The 15331-nt window shown below is 48.6% G+C and overlaps 1 protein-coding gene across 1 annotated transcript; it reads right to left on the bottom strand.

Annotated features, from left to right (window-relative positions):
* Positions 1–390: 390 nt before the first annotated feature.
* Positions 391–14847, bottom strand: LOC144737663 (uncharacterized). Its single transcript, XM_078620471.1, has 2 exons — positions 14756–14847; positions 391–10472 (listed from the first exon to the last, which is right to left on the bottom strand). Exon 2 carries the CDS (start codon positions 10460–10462, stop codon positions 9131–9133), a length of 1332 nt encoding a protein of 443 aa, XP_078476597.1. The 5' UTR covers positions 10463–10472; positions 14756–14847; the 3' UTR covers positions 391–9130.
* Between the last annotated feature and the right edge of the window lie 484 nt (positions 14848–15331).

The following is a 15331-nucleotide window of genomic DNA, read 5'->3' as shown; positions in this document are numbered from 1 at the left end:
TTCCAATTGAACTATACAATCTGATTTCCTGGATTATTGGTGCAACTGAGGAACCAACACTGGCCCATTATGTTGATATTCCAGATGATTTGACCCTAAAAGTGATATCTATCTGTCAAGACATTGTGTATCTTGCATCTAAGGGTCGGAGGCAGACCCCTAAATCATTGTGTCTTAGTCTAACGGTTCGCCATTTAACAGGTTCATCACAAATTGTGTCACTTCTAAATAGACTAGGACATTGTGCAGCATGGGACACAGTTGTCAGTCTAGACACTAGCCTTGCCCAACTTCAACTAGTAGAAGGCAGAGACAAAATACCAAAGGGATTCTCAAAGAAGGTTCCTACAATACTTGTGTAGTATGGTTCCAGGGAGACTTGACACGTAGTTGGAGGCACACGCTTATTTATTAACACCAGCACGTAACTCGGAAGCTTACAGTAACTGAAGGGGTATCGGCACCTTCACCCGTCTAGCTACGGAACACAACAGCCTAGCTCACAGCTAGCTTACACCTAGGTTACGGCACCCCGAATACCCAGACCCCGCTCTTAGAAGAGCGTCGATTCTGGGCTCTGGGGGCCACGCCGCTGGCTTGCCTGGTCGGTCCTTAAAAGGACAGCGATCCCAGGGAGTTCCAGGGCCGGTCTAGCTGGTCTTCTTTCTTCACTGGTTACAGCTTAACACTAGACCCAGAGCCCTTCGGCTCATCGCCTTAAATAGCCATCTCCCCCCGAGGGGAGGGGCTGTGGGGGATCCCAGCGTACGGCGAGGACGTCGCTGCGAGCACCTGCTCCGCATACCGACGTAGCCACGCCCATTGTGTTTGTTTGCCACCCGCGGCAAGTCTAAATCAGGCCGTCTAGAACGGCTACAACGGCTCTACATCACCCCCCCCCTGTACAGCTCGCAGCCGTCCCGGCTGCAACAAAATAGCAATAAAGATGCATCCCCCCCTTTGAACCCGTGTGTGCCTCACAAATGTTTAACAACAACAACAACAACAAGAAGAAGAACAAACCAACACGACGCACCCCGACCGAATAAATACCCCATCCCGTAAAAACAACATATATACAAGAACCGAGGGCGGTCGCTCGCAAGGGTCGCGTTGGCGGCCGGCCTCACAAAAGTCTACGCGTTCTGGCGCGCGTCCTTGCAGCGGGGCCGTCACAAGGGACCCCTCTGGTTTGGCCAGTGGCGGTTGTTAGCAGTCCGGGTGTGAGGGTGTCCGGCTCCGCTGCAGAGTGACCCCTGACCCCCCCGGGAGGGGTTGGCGGTCGTGAGCGTGTCACTCCTGGTGCGCCTGGAGGTGGAACAGACGGTGTTAAGTCAGATGACAGCAGAGAAGTCGTACTCCGGGAGTCGGTGGACCCCTCACATGATTGGCCACGCGTGTGTGAAGTAGGAACATGGGGTGCAACGAACAGTTTTAACCTGGAGGGGTGCACAAACCACCGACGTTTCCCCCATCGGATACGCACACATTGTGGGCGCAAAACCTGCACCACCTCCATGGGCCCCCGACACGGCCGCACCAGTTTAGACGAGGTTGCTAGCAGGATTTGGGGACAGTGCAACCACGCCTGGTCACCCGGCTTCCACTGAAGCACGTGCACCCGAGCCAGCCTGAGCCTCTCATTTGCCTTCTGGCGGAGTTCAGAGTTCTGCATGGCCGCCTCCCGCGCCTCTGTCAATTTAGCGACGTTGAATTTCACATGTTCGGCCAATTTGGATTTACTATGCGGCGTGGAGATCCGCAGCTGAGTCGGAACAGGTGGGTTAGGCTCGCGGCCATACATTAGGAAAAAGGGCGAAAACCCGGTCGCCGCATGGGGAGCCATCCTGTATGCTGCCAAAACCCCCGGGATATGAAGGTCCCAATCGGTCTGGGATTCAGACACCTGCTGGGACAGCATGGACGTGATGGTCCGATGCAGCCGCTCCACCATTCCGTCCGTTTGCGGATGATATGGGGAGATACGAATCTTTTTCGTTCCCAGGAGCTCGCACACCTCGTGGAGAAGCTTCCCCGAAAATTTTTTACCCTGATCGGTCAGCAGTCGCTCGGGAGCACCTTTGTCGAGGACATAGCCCTGGACAAAGGCCTACACGATGGCTGTTGCTGACTGATTGGTGAGGGCCCAGGCCATAGGCCATCTCGTAAAATATTCTACCCCGGTTAACAGGTATCTATTCCCCCTAGGCGTAGCGGGGAATGGGCCCAGAATATCTAGTGCAACGAGCTCGTTAACTCGGGAAACTTTTACGGACTGTAAGGGTGGGTTAGACCCCTTGGCTGGTGGCTTCCTTTGTGCGCACTGAGTGCATGACTCCAACAGGTCCTCCACATCCCTTGCCATGCCCGGCCATGAAAAATCTAGTTGGAGTGTGGCAAGGGTTTTGTGGGTCCCTAAGTGGAGGGGTCGCTCGTGCGCAGCCCACACGACCCTCCCCCGCAACGCAGAAGGCACCACCAGCCGGTGTCGACGGGATTTGCCATCCCAGTGCATGAGAAGGCCCTGGACCAACCCCCAGGAGTCGACATTTTCACCCCCCTGCACAATTCCCCCGATGCGACGGCGCAAAGCGAGGAGGGAGGTGTCCTCCATTTGGAGGCGCCCCCACTCCGCAACCGACAACCCCAGCAAGGAATCCCTCCCTTCTTGCTCGATAGGACCGGCAACGCAAGGCGCATCAGCGGCGGCTGCTAAAACCGAATTAGAGCTGACATTCGGAGGTCTGCAACGCCCTGAACCCAGAAGGCAAGCGCACTCAGAGGTGGGTGGTAACCGGGACAGAGCGTCCGCGTTGGTGTGGCGAATGCCCTTACGATAGGTAGTCGCAAAATCGAAATCCTGAAGGATTTCCAACCATCGAGACAATTGTCCCGATGGCTGTTGAACCCGCAAAGCATACTGCAGCGCCGCATGATCTGTGCAGACGGTGAAACGCCGACCGTACAGATATGGGCGGTATTGTTGAATGAAGTACACGATTGCCAATAGTTCCCTACGGGTAACGCAGTATCTTTGTTCCGCCGGAAACAACACCCGACTGCCGTACGCAACCACATGTTCCACGCCCCCAATAACCTGGGAGAGAACGCCCCCGATGCCCGTGTTGCTTGCGTCTGTATCGAGCAAGAAGGGTTTTGTAAAATCGGGGTAACTCAATGGCGGAGCCCCGACTAGGGCGTCCCGGAGCGAGTGAAAAGCAGCGTCTTCCTCCTTACCCCAATGAAATTTGACCCCCTTAGCTGTCAAGGCATGTAAGGGTTTTGCAATGGTAGCGAAATCAGCGACAAACCGGCGGTAGTATGATGCGAATCCGATGAAACTCCTGACCTCACCCACCAAGGTGGGAGTCGGCCAGGAGCTAACACATTTCGTTTTGGCGGGATCAGTGGCAATGCCTGAACGGCCCACAATGTGACCCAAATAGCGCACCGATTCGCGGAGCAAGAAACTCTTCTGGGGCTTGAACTTCAAATTAGCAGCCCGCATCTTGAGAAAAATGGCACGCAACCTCTGGAGGTGTTCCTCGAATGTTCTACTAAAGACGATGACATCGTCTAGGTAAATCAGACACGAATCCCACTGCAAGCCAGCCAGAACCAATTCCATTAATCGCTGAAAAGTTGCCAGCGTGGAATGTAATCCCATCGGCAAGCGATTAAATTGGAAAAGGCCCTGCAGCGTACGGAAAGCAGTTTTCGGTTTTGATTCGTCATCCAGAGGGAGCTGCCAGAACCTGGACATTAAATCCAATGTGGAGAAGAATCGCGCCCCTGCCAGGGCATCAAGCGATTCATCCATCCGGGGAAGCGGGTATGCGTCGGCTACAGAAATTTTGTTAAGCCGACGGAAATCCACACAAAAGCGCAATGATCTGTCGTGTTTTTTAACCAGAACGATCGGCGCGCCCCAAGGGCTGGTGGAAGGCGATATGATATCCGCAGCTAGCATGTCGTCAACGGCCGATTTAACATGCTCCTTTTCGGCGGGACTTAACCGAAAGGGATTTTGGCGGATTGGCGCGCTGTCACCCGTGTCAATATGGTGTTTCAGCAATTTAGTACAGCCAATATCGTATTTATTTAGACTAAAAACGTCTGAAAATTCGCGAAGGAGGACTCGAAGTCTCTCACGCTGTGGACCGGACAGGTCCACCGATCCCGCGCAAAGCGCATCGAGCCACCCCTCATCACGATCTGAATGCGGTAGCAAGGGCGAACCGGCGCTCACCTGAGCAACAACCGGTTCCTCACGAGGCACCGGCGTCGCGTGCGCGAGCACGGTCCCCTGAGGAACCACGGCCGTTCGCGACCCCACATTGAGGACCGCGATGAAGGGGTCCTCGTTCCCTTTTACCAGGGTCTGGGCCGCTACCAAGTCGGGTCCATTGACCCCGGCCCTCGATGGTCCCAATAGAACCCCCCGATCCCCGACGCCCTCCGCAAACGGCCGGCGCAGCCTAAGAGGTACGAGCATTTGAGCTCCCGGCGGTACGCGTACCGTCCTCGCGACCAGCGCCGGTACCGTTGCAAACGCCGCATGGACAGTGGTAGCGGGGGATAACAAAAAGGCCATACGTCGCCCTGACGGGAGTTCAATGCATCCTTGGTCGATTAGTATATGAATGGGCATTTTTGCCAAGAAATCCGTCCCCAACAGGCACGGAACCGCCAGCGAGGAGGAGACCAATATCGGGCCGGATAATTTAATGTCCCCAATACAAATTTGCGCGCGGATCTGTCCGATAATGCCCAACGAACCCCCATTAGCAGCGTAACATGGGACATCAACAGGGAGCAAGGGACGACTTTGAATGGGGAGAATGTTGTAAATCAAATCGGACACAATAGTCGCCGATGCTCCCGTATCAATCAAGACTCATACCTCGACCCCATCAATATGTCCCACAACAACTGACGACCCCGACGACGCGGCAACAACACGATGAGCCAACTCGGACCACTGGGTCGGTTGGACCGCACACCCCCCGGAGGTACGTTTTGGCGTGACAATGGATAATTTCTGACCCCCGTTAGTTGCGGTGTGTGAGTGAGTGGCAGGTGTGTGTGTGGGCCAATCATGTGGGGTGCCACGACTCGCCGGATTTTGCTGGGGAGACTTGGGTCGAGGCGCGACGTCCTGGCGAGGCGTCGCACCACGCTGCCGAGGAGCCCGGCATCCCGAGGCCACACAAAAACTGAAGACCTTTAGTGACCAAGCAAAGACAAAGAAGAAATCTACAGCAGGCAAGGAAGTGATTCTACGTGCCGACAAGAAACTATTCTCCAGATTACTCGTCATAGGTCAAAGTAGACAAATTGACCTGCGGGATATTCTGTCTTACTCCTTGGGAACCGTGTCATATCCTTTAGGCAGTGCTGATGGTTCACTTGCTAAAACAAACAAATCAACTCTTATGGATTTATTGGAAACCAAAGGTGGAGACTGTTTAGTTGACAAAGTTCCGACAGATGGAGCTATTCTCTTTGATGGCATGGCAGTCATTCAAGCCATTCGGTCAATACCAAGTACCTTTGGGGAGCTTGCAGAGACCATACTGCAATACATAGTCAAACTTGCTCTGATACACAACTGTACACGGATAGACTTTGTGATTGACCAGTATCCAAAAAGGAGTATTAAAACCCTAGAACGTTTCGATTTAAAGCTTTCGTGACTGCAGGGATTCATCTTCTTGGTTCATTCGGTAAAGTCACGTAGAAGGGAAGTAATAAAATAATAAAAATAAAACATAATAAAAATAAAACATAATAAAATAATTCTCATGACGTTCCGGCCACAACGCAAGCAGCCGTCCTCAGGTAAAGACCAGGTCTGTCGGGGAGACAGCGTCTGAATGGAACGGTCACATAGAGCTGGTGGTGGTACAAAACTGGTGAAAATTTATGGACGGGATCAGAAGACACCAACACAATGGAAAAAGTTTCTATCAGATGGAACAAACAAAGAAGCACTGGCAGAATTCCTCTATGCTGTGTGGCGAGAGGCTGATCTTACCACTGTGGGAAAGGACTTAAGCTTGTACAAAGCACATGGAGACCTGTGTCACTGCGTGACTGTAATGGTGGGTTTACATACTCTCAGTGCTGTTGAAGATCTGACATGTGATCATGAAGAATGTGACACCGGGGTGTTTTTACATGCACAACATGCTGCACAGGAACATCAAACTGTAGTCATCAAGAGCCCTGATACTAATGTGGCAGTGATTGCTTTAAGTCTGCAGCCAGATTTACCATGTAGGTTGTATTTTTTCACGGGGTTTGCAATAAAACAAGGCTCATTGATACTCTCAGTTCTTTCGTTAAAGTCACGTAGGTAAAAATGAAATTAAAATTAATAAAAAATAAAAACAACAAAATCACGACGTTTCAGAGGCAACACAAGCTTCCGTCTTCAGGTAAAACTGTCACAGCAAAAAAATCTGAGTTTCACCTGAAGACGGAAGCTTGTGTTGCCTCCGAAACGTCGTGATTTTATTTTTTTTATTAATTTTAATTTCATTTTCACCGACGTGACTTTACCAAAAGAACTAAGAGTATGAATCCTTGCAGTCACGAAAGCTTCAAATCTAGAATTAAGGCTCATTGACTTAGCTAAGGTGTCGTCAGCTCTTGGCACAAGTGTCTGTTTGGCACTTATTGGGATCCATACCTTCTCAGGTTGTGACTCTACAAGTGCCTTTTATGACAAAGGCAAAATAAAGGCATTTTCTGTTGCTTGTGAGAAAGAGGAATATCTGACTGCTTTTACAAATCTGGGTAGCAATTTTAACCTAGACCAGTCTACCTTTGAGCTACTTTGCACATATGTGTGCCACCTGTATGGCCAGTCATCTGCCGAAAATGTGAACGATGCAAGATATAAAGCATTCTGTATGGCATCGTCAGCTGTTCCAAAACTATCCATGCCCCCGACAAGTGACACCCTGTACCAACACTGCAAAAGGGCAAACTACCAAGCAGCCATAATGAGACATTCTCTGAAAAGGTATAATGTGTGCCCCTTCACCCGTTGGCAATGGATGGCACCTCGATGATGGTGAGTTAACAGTGACCTGGTTGACTAGAAATCCTGCCCCTGAAAGTGTGTTGCAGGCAGTCCACTGCAGTTGCAAGCATAGCAAATGTGAGACTGGAAGATGTTCCTGTATGTCTGCAAGACTGTCTTGTACTGATTTATGTCGGTGTCAAAATTGTGCAAATGTTTTACAGGAAACAGAAGAAAGACCTACATGGGATGATGGCTCTGATAGTGATAGGGATGATACCAATGAGTAAATATGCGCTGTGTTATAATTTAAGGTGATTTTGAGCTGTAAAGAATCTGTGGTAGAATTGTAATTTTTTTTGGCAGCATTCCAAAACAAGTGGACAGTGTAGCATTTCGAGTTATTTCAGCCAACTTGGGCCAAAGTGTGCTTATATTTGTATCTTTCTGTGATTACACAGTACCTACTGAAAATTTTGATGTACAAAACATCACAGTTTTGCTAAATTTAAAATGTTTATGTTTAATTTTGCTTAATGCCAATCCATGAAGTTGAAGCATATTTTCTACAAATGTGCCATATTTCATGATCGACATTCACACTTGAGTATATAATGCACCAAAACCTGTCTCAAGTGTTTAGGTACATGTATAAGTGTCAGTTTGAGAGATATTTGGTGTTGCTAAAATGTATATAAATAAGGTTACAAACAAAACCAGCAGCATAAGATTTTCGTTTTTTCCAATTCACAATTATATACATTTATGGATTTTGAAAAAAAAACTGCAGGGTATTTTGCGGAGAACTTTTAACATAAAGTCGAAAATGGTTTTGTCTATGAAAAAAATCATTTAAAAAGTAGTTCCCAGGTGTGGGAACGAAAATCATTTTCTAGCCACTTTTTCCTAGTTCACCTTACGGCCTAATAAAGCAGATCAGCAGACACGACATCTTTTATTTATCGATCTCTCCACAAAACAAAGGAATGTTTAACAGAACTATAACTAGCAACAGACTTCTGGGAGTGCGTCATTGATTCAGTGCAAGCCACCTGTGGACCCTAATTGGTGCACAGCATCTCAACAGCAGCCGGGCTTGCTTCAACTGATAACTTCAAACATCCAGATGTTAATCAGTAAGGAGCATTTCTAGTCCTAGTTAGACGAAATTTGTGTCAACACGTAATACCAAATTATAATTCGTGTTGTAGAGAATGTATCTCCTCTTCGTGTAACTTTTAAGTGGTATGCCTTGTAATTGATGAATGATCAGTGTGCTCCCTATTTCAAAGACAATGAGTTGCTCCAGAGGGAGATGCTTCCCGAAATCACAAAAATACCCTTTGACCTGTATCACAAGAAGAACGGGTCTCACCTGAGTTATCTGAAAGGCTACTTCCAAAACACACTCTTTGTCCTAACATCACTTATTCAATGTTTGACCCTTATAGACAAAAGGTTACATGTACGCACACAATCAGACAAGTATTCATTCAAAATTATTGACAGGCATATTAACAAAATTGAATTACTGCAATGAAATATACTGCATTAGGTTACATCCGATTAACAAGAAGCTAATTTAAAAAATATGCACCGTCTACTTAACAGTGTATGTACAACATACTAATGCACCATTCAAAATAAGTCGGCCATTGCATGCTGGCATCTGAGTCAAAATTTAGCAAATTCTAAACATTACCTACAAACTCCACAACCAAGATGCCACATCAACCATCGCCCCCTACTGATAGGCTCTTGTCCACATGCAGGCCGGTGCAAGGCCACCACCTTGTGCCACACAGGGGCAGCTGCTACTTGGGATGCTCTTCAAGTGTTTGAGACTAAATACGATACAACACTCTGAATTGCTGAGCGATTAAGCAAGCACCATATAAATGCAATTATGATAACATAGCGAATGCTTGGGAGCTTATTGGCTCTCGCTCCTGGTTAGAGATCTACCCAATCCACAGGTCCACAAAGACTGGCCGCTCTTCTTCTGCAGATTGAATCTAGGAACCGAGTGTTCAACTTCACATTCTTGTCATTAAAGGCCTGTGACAAAGGTGCATCCATTGGAGCGACATCGTCTCTGGCTTATATATCTACCGGGTCTCCATTTGACTTGGTATTGTCTCGGAGGAAGTCCACCCACACCTCCACTTCCACAAACTGCTGGGAGTTGCCTCGTTCTGCCTCACAGTCAGAATTCTCCTCCTGCTTCACGTTGCCTCCATCGATGCGAAGGTCCGATTTTGGAGTTGAATCTTCATCTTCACATTTTACCTTCACTTCTTCGCTCTTCACCATCACTTCTTCACATTTCACCTTCACCTCTTCATGTTTCACCTCGATACCTTTAAAAGTGTCCAAGCTGGAATTTTCTTCCGGTTCTTGTTTGATGAGGGATGGGCTCATTGTAGCACTTTGACTTTCACAAGCTGATTTCAGACTCCACTCCTGGTGCATCTTCTGATGCTTGTGTGTTCTCTGGTGTACATGAAGATTTGATGACTGTGCAAACGCCATCCCGCACGGAGTGCACCTGAAGGGTTTTTCTCCCGTGTGTGTTCTCTGGTGTATTACAAGAGTAGATGAATGTGCAAACGCCTTCCCACACACACTGCACTTGAAGGGTTTCTCTCCCGTGTGTGTTCTCTGGTGTTCTACAAGAGTAGATGAATCTGAAAACGCCTTCCCACACACACTGCACTTGAAGGGTTTCTCTCCCGTGTGTGTTCTCTGGTGTTCTACAAGATCAGATGAATGTGCAAATGCCTCCCCACACACACTGCACTTGAAGGGGTTCTCTCCCGTGTGTGCTCTCTGGTGTGCTACAAGAGCAGATGAAAGTGCAAACGCCTTCCCACACACACTGCACTTGAAGGGTTTCTCTACCGTGTGTGTTCTCTGGTGTTCTACAAGAGTAGATGACTGTGCAAACGCCTTCCCACACCTACTGCACTTGAAGGGTTTCTCTCCCGTGTGTGTTCTCTGGTGTTCTACAAGAGTAGATGACTTTGCAAACGCCTTCCCACACACACTGCACTTGAAGGGTTTCTCTCCCGTGTGTGTTCTCTGGTGTTCTACAAGAGCAGATGACTGTGCAAACGCCTTCCCACACACACTGCACTTGAAGGGTTTTTCTCCCGTGTGTGTTCTCTGGTGTGTTACAAGAGTAGATGAATGTGCAAACGCGTTCCCACACACACTGCACTTGAAGGGTTTCTCTCCCGTGTGTGTTCTCTGGTGTTTTACAAGAGCAGATGACTGTGCAAACGCCTTCCCACACACACTGCACTTGAATGGTTTTTCTCCCGTGTGTGTTCTCTGGTGCTGTGTCAAATTTCCAGGATGATCTGTGCTGTATGAACACCGGTCGCATTGTTGCCTTGTCGCACCGAGCTGCGCCGAGTGCCTTTGCTCCATCAGACCAATTCTGCAGAGGAAGCGACAGAGGAAGCGTCAGTTGCAGACAGAAAAAATATATCCACACCATCTACACGTCAGTATCGAGGCACAGAGGAATGCATATACACAGTCACACGTGACTTACACGTCTATACTTATTTATATATTCATGATATAGTGAAAAAGTTTCCCAAATTCATCACACGTGCTGTTATGGCACACAATGAGAGGGCAAATGGTCACAAATTTCGGCTGTCTGGCTACAAAAGGAATATTTATGAAAGCTAAATTCAGTTGACATAGCAAAAGGTGTTGAAAACAATATTATTTGTGTTATGCAGAAATGCATAAATTAATGTTCAATCGCAACTTAGAGGTGTGTTGTATATACAGACCTTTTCCAAAAATTAATATTAAGAATAATTCGACCCATTTTTTTATCCTTAAATAATAAATAAATGAAACCAACACTCAACTCCGCTACCCCTCAAACCACACCAAGCATCTGGAGGTCAAAAAAAAACATTAAACAACAAACTTCGGGTCAAAGAGGGGTTAGCAACTATCTGGAAATCTCCAGGCTGGCAGATGACCACATGACATGACCTCCCCGGACGTTTTGGACAGTTCACAAACAAATCTCCAGAGCACATAGCAGAGACAAACGGACGTTACAACTCGCATTTTCTTTAACGGTAAACGTTTGAAACTCGGCAAAAAGAACAAATCGACGTTATAGACTGCAGTCTATATTAGTGGCTTTATGATTACTTATTTTATTTCACCCTTATTCAACTCGTATATCATTTTGTATTGTATCTTTCTATCCATGTAACTTCACGAAGAGAACCAGGGAATGTGCATTCTGGTAGTCAAGAAAGAGAGGGCTTGGTTATATCTCCAGCCTCAGGATATCAAAATATAACTCAAAATAAAACACCGATCCCTGGTGACACAAACTTACAACAAAGCTTGGCAAAACCCTCGGAATAATGGTAACAACGAGGGGCATTACGAATCTTGGTTAAACATGAACCAAATGATAACCACGCGATATTAGACCGGGGGGCACTCACAAGAGATACAAGAAATAGGTCCAACACACACAAGACCAGATCATATGTATTCCATGGAATCAAAGCCTCCCCGGCCACCTTTGTCTTCCAACAATTTGACACAAACACATGGCAGCCATAAATACGTATCAAGGGTGTCTGGCCTCGAGATAACAAACACTACGAAGGGGGGGGGGGGATGCAAACAAGCATAAACTTAGAGGGAAAACAGCCCGTCCGGGGTCATCAAGGGAAGGGGGGGGGGCATTCAGGAGCGGCCGCGGAGAGAGGACGGTGACAGAGGGCATCTGTTTTTTTTTCTCTCGCAAGAGACGCACAGAGAGGGGAGGGAATTTCAGATATAACCAACGACACAGATTATGCAATTCAGTCTTGCAAAGGGGCAAACTCCGGGGCATGGCCTCGAGATCAACCATGGGTGTCGTGTCTCGTGGAGAGAAGGGACGATGTGTTGTTAAGAGCTGAGTTCGGCATGAACTGACAAGAGTATCGCTGAAAGTTTATTCTACATTCATCCTGTTTTGAGTCACTTGTGGAATGGAGGGTTTGCGATAAGTTGTATTGTACCAAGCTATCAGAGTTGTGTAAGAGGTGTGCTAATACAATTTACAAGTTTTGAGAGTCAGTGATCCAGCCAGCGATGAGCAGCTCACAGCAGGAGCCCTCTTGGAAGAAGGGCGGAGAGCACGAAAGTTGAACAACGACAAGGCGAAGCCCCGAAGTGAGGGCGGGAGAGGCAGAACTGAATGCCAGTGCAAAACTGGCAGCTGCACGCCAAGGGCGAAAGCAAGGAGAGAGAACGGAGCAGTGGAAAGAGCCAGACCCAGTGCAAGCCCTGAAGTAAGGGCGGGTGTCCGTGTGAAGCTGGCAGCTTCACGATCAAGGAGAGAGCAAGAGAGAAAGAGTGACGAGCGACGACAAGCAATCAACCTGGAGAAAGGGTGGAAAGCGGCAAGCATCGACCAAGCGAGCATCGCACAGGACCAGCAGTAGAGGACAAGCTGCAAGCGCAATCGTGCATCGCCAGAGAGCACGGAGCAGGAGAGAGAGCGCACAACCAGCGCCACCAAGCAAGAGTGTCGGCACCGGTAACCAGCAGACGAGCGACGAGAGCCATCGTGCATCGCCAGAGAGAACGGAGCAGTGGAAAGAGCCTGAGCCAGCGCAGCCCTAAAGTAAGGGCGGGTGTCCGTGTGAAGCTGGCAGCTGCACGATCAAGGAGAGAGCATGGAGCAGTGGAAAGAGCCTGACCAGCCACCCGTGAGCAAGAGTGTCAGCGCCAGCGAGAGCGCCGTGGGTTCGACCCACACACACACCGACCAGCACCAGCTGGGAACCAAGGCAAGAGTGAGGAGCGGCGACCAGCAGACAAGCTGCGCGCGCTATCTGACGACGGAATCATCGCGCACCGCCGACGGCGAGCATCGCGCCAACTCATCCAGCAGTGGAGAGAGCTGCAACGCCAAGAGGAAGAGCGCCGTGTGTTTAATACACACACACACGTACACACAGCTACACACGCACACACACGCTGTCCCAGCGGCCCTGCTGGGAATCCGAGGTATTTTCAGCACAAGGAACTCCGTATCGCGTAATCCGCCAAGTCAACAAGTGGCAAAGAAGACACATGCACACAACACGCATATCGGGACGAATAAGATGAAAAGCATTTACTGCCCATTGAGCTACGTGGATACGGTCGTTCAGAATTATTCGTTGATTGCATAATCTTGCCAATGAATTAATTGACGTATACTTTTGCTTTCGGGAAATGTTTCTTTATTGCCGTTCGTATGAATATCGTCTCATGCATGTTTAAGGACGTTTTCCTATCGCCGTATATGCTCGCGTTACTCTGAGGAATTAATCGAATGTTCTGTTACCCAGTTGACAATGTAATCATTGAGGGTTAAATGTACGGATCAATGAGAACATCTCCAGGGGTACTGTGTTGACAATTCCAAGCATAAGAGTTCGAATATTAGAGTGTTATGTTTTTGGTTAGAAATTAAAATTGCTTAACACAAAAGAGTCCGAGTGGTGCCTTCCTAAGTTCATGCGTAATAATCTCAATTATGAGAACTGTATCCTGCGGTGAGATTTTAATTTGGAGACCTGACATAAAACACGAAGACATAATCAGTAAATGTTAAAACGAGAATAATTGTATTATCCCGATTGATAATCCGACCCTAGACAACGAAGATAAGCATAATTATCATAACTGCATACATTAGCATAATTGTATACATTTGCATAACTTAATATGATCACCTCCCTAATTAGCATAATTTCGGGTAATTACACATTTTTCATATTTTCATTTAATTTGGATTATTTTTTTATTAATTTTTCAAGACCCAAAATATACAACAGGTATGAAGCCAGCCAGGCTCACGATGTCCTTGAATGCTGGGATGAACAGATCTGACTTCAGCTGCATGTGTGTGATGTGTTAACTTCTTGACTGTTTCCATTCTTACAAAGAGTTCCAGAGGAAAACAAAAATAATCTACTGCTTTGATATAACCTCCGTGTTCAAGAGAGTGAATAGACTTTACTGCAAACACAAACTTGACACTGTCACGCACTGGCATGGTTCACAGGTGGTGGTGTGTCCAGACACACGCCTGGCCACCTTCATCCCCTCAGTATTAATGCTTCCTCACTCCACCAAGTAATTCATTGAGGATCAATCAACATCGCCGAGGCTGCGTGTCTCTCTCTCCCTCTCTCCCCGTGGTCGCGTAGATTTCCCTCCGGATCCCCCGGTTGTCCCCATCTCCACATGCAGAGAGTGAACACCGCCACGCGTCTAGAGTGAACACCGCCACGCGTCCAGAGTGAACACCGCTACGCGTCCAGAGTGAACACCTCCACGTGTCTCGAGTGAACACCGCCACGCGTCTAGAGTGAACACCGCCACGCGTCCAGAGTGAACACCGCCACGCGTCTAGAGTGAACACCGCCACGCGTCTAGAGTGAACACCTCCACGCGTCTAGAGTGAACACCTCCACGCGTCTAGAGTGAACACCGCCACGCGTCTAGAGTGAACACCGCCACGCTGTTGACGAGCCTTACGAGAGAGAGAGCGAGGCTCTACCTCGGTACACAACAACAACCACCACAACCACCACCGCCACAACAACTACCACCACCACAACAACCACCACCACAACAACAACCACCACCACCACAACAACAACCACCGCAACCGCGATGAGAATTTCTCACCTCGGATTTCAGTGCACAGGCGGAGCGGCAACTTCCTGGTCCCTCGCGACGTCACGCGGCAGCAGGTGACATGACGTCACTTGCAGGGTATGATGACACTCCCCTCCCACAATGAGCGGCTCTCAACTCGCGACGACTTTCACGATTGCATCATGTTAATGAGCCGCCAGTTACCGGGCGTGGCTTTGCCCAAATAAGGATTGGCACTGGGACAGATATCGGCAGCGGCCGAGCGGAGGTGACGTCACGTTCAAGAGCGCGGTGGTCGGGGTAGGTGACATGACGTCACTAGCGAGGCACACCTCCCCCTGACGTTTGACACCAATGAGGTCACGCTGCGCGGTGGCGTCAGAGAGCGGGGTCAGAGTTCAAGTTTGTTGACAGAAGGGGAAAGGCAGTGTCGACTCGTCCTCAAACGAGTACCCGGTGCGGTGTGTCAACATCGCCACTAGGGAGACAAAGGCGGCCGGACGTGGTGCTGGCCACCCACCCCCTCATGTGCCGTGACGACCTCCATCGGTGCTGCTCGCTATGAGCAGCACTTTGTAGATGTTGTGGCTTAGCTCTCCAACACAT

The sequence above is a fragment of the Lampetra planeri genome, chromosome 72 (genome assembly GCF_965212315.1).
Source record: "Lampetra planeri chromosome 72, kcLamPlan1.2.h2, whole genome shotgun sequence".
Classification (NCBI taxonomy): Eukaryota; Metazoa; Chordata; class Hyperoartia; order Petromyzontiformes; family Petromyzontidae; genus Lampetra; species Lampetra planeri.
Note: the sequence above shows the minus strand (reverse complement) of the source record. Positions and strands in the feature narration are given on the sequence as shown.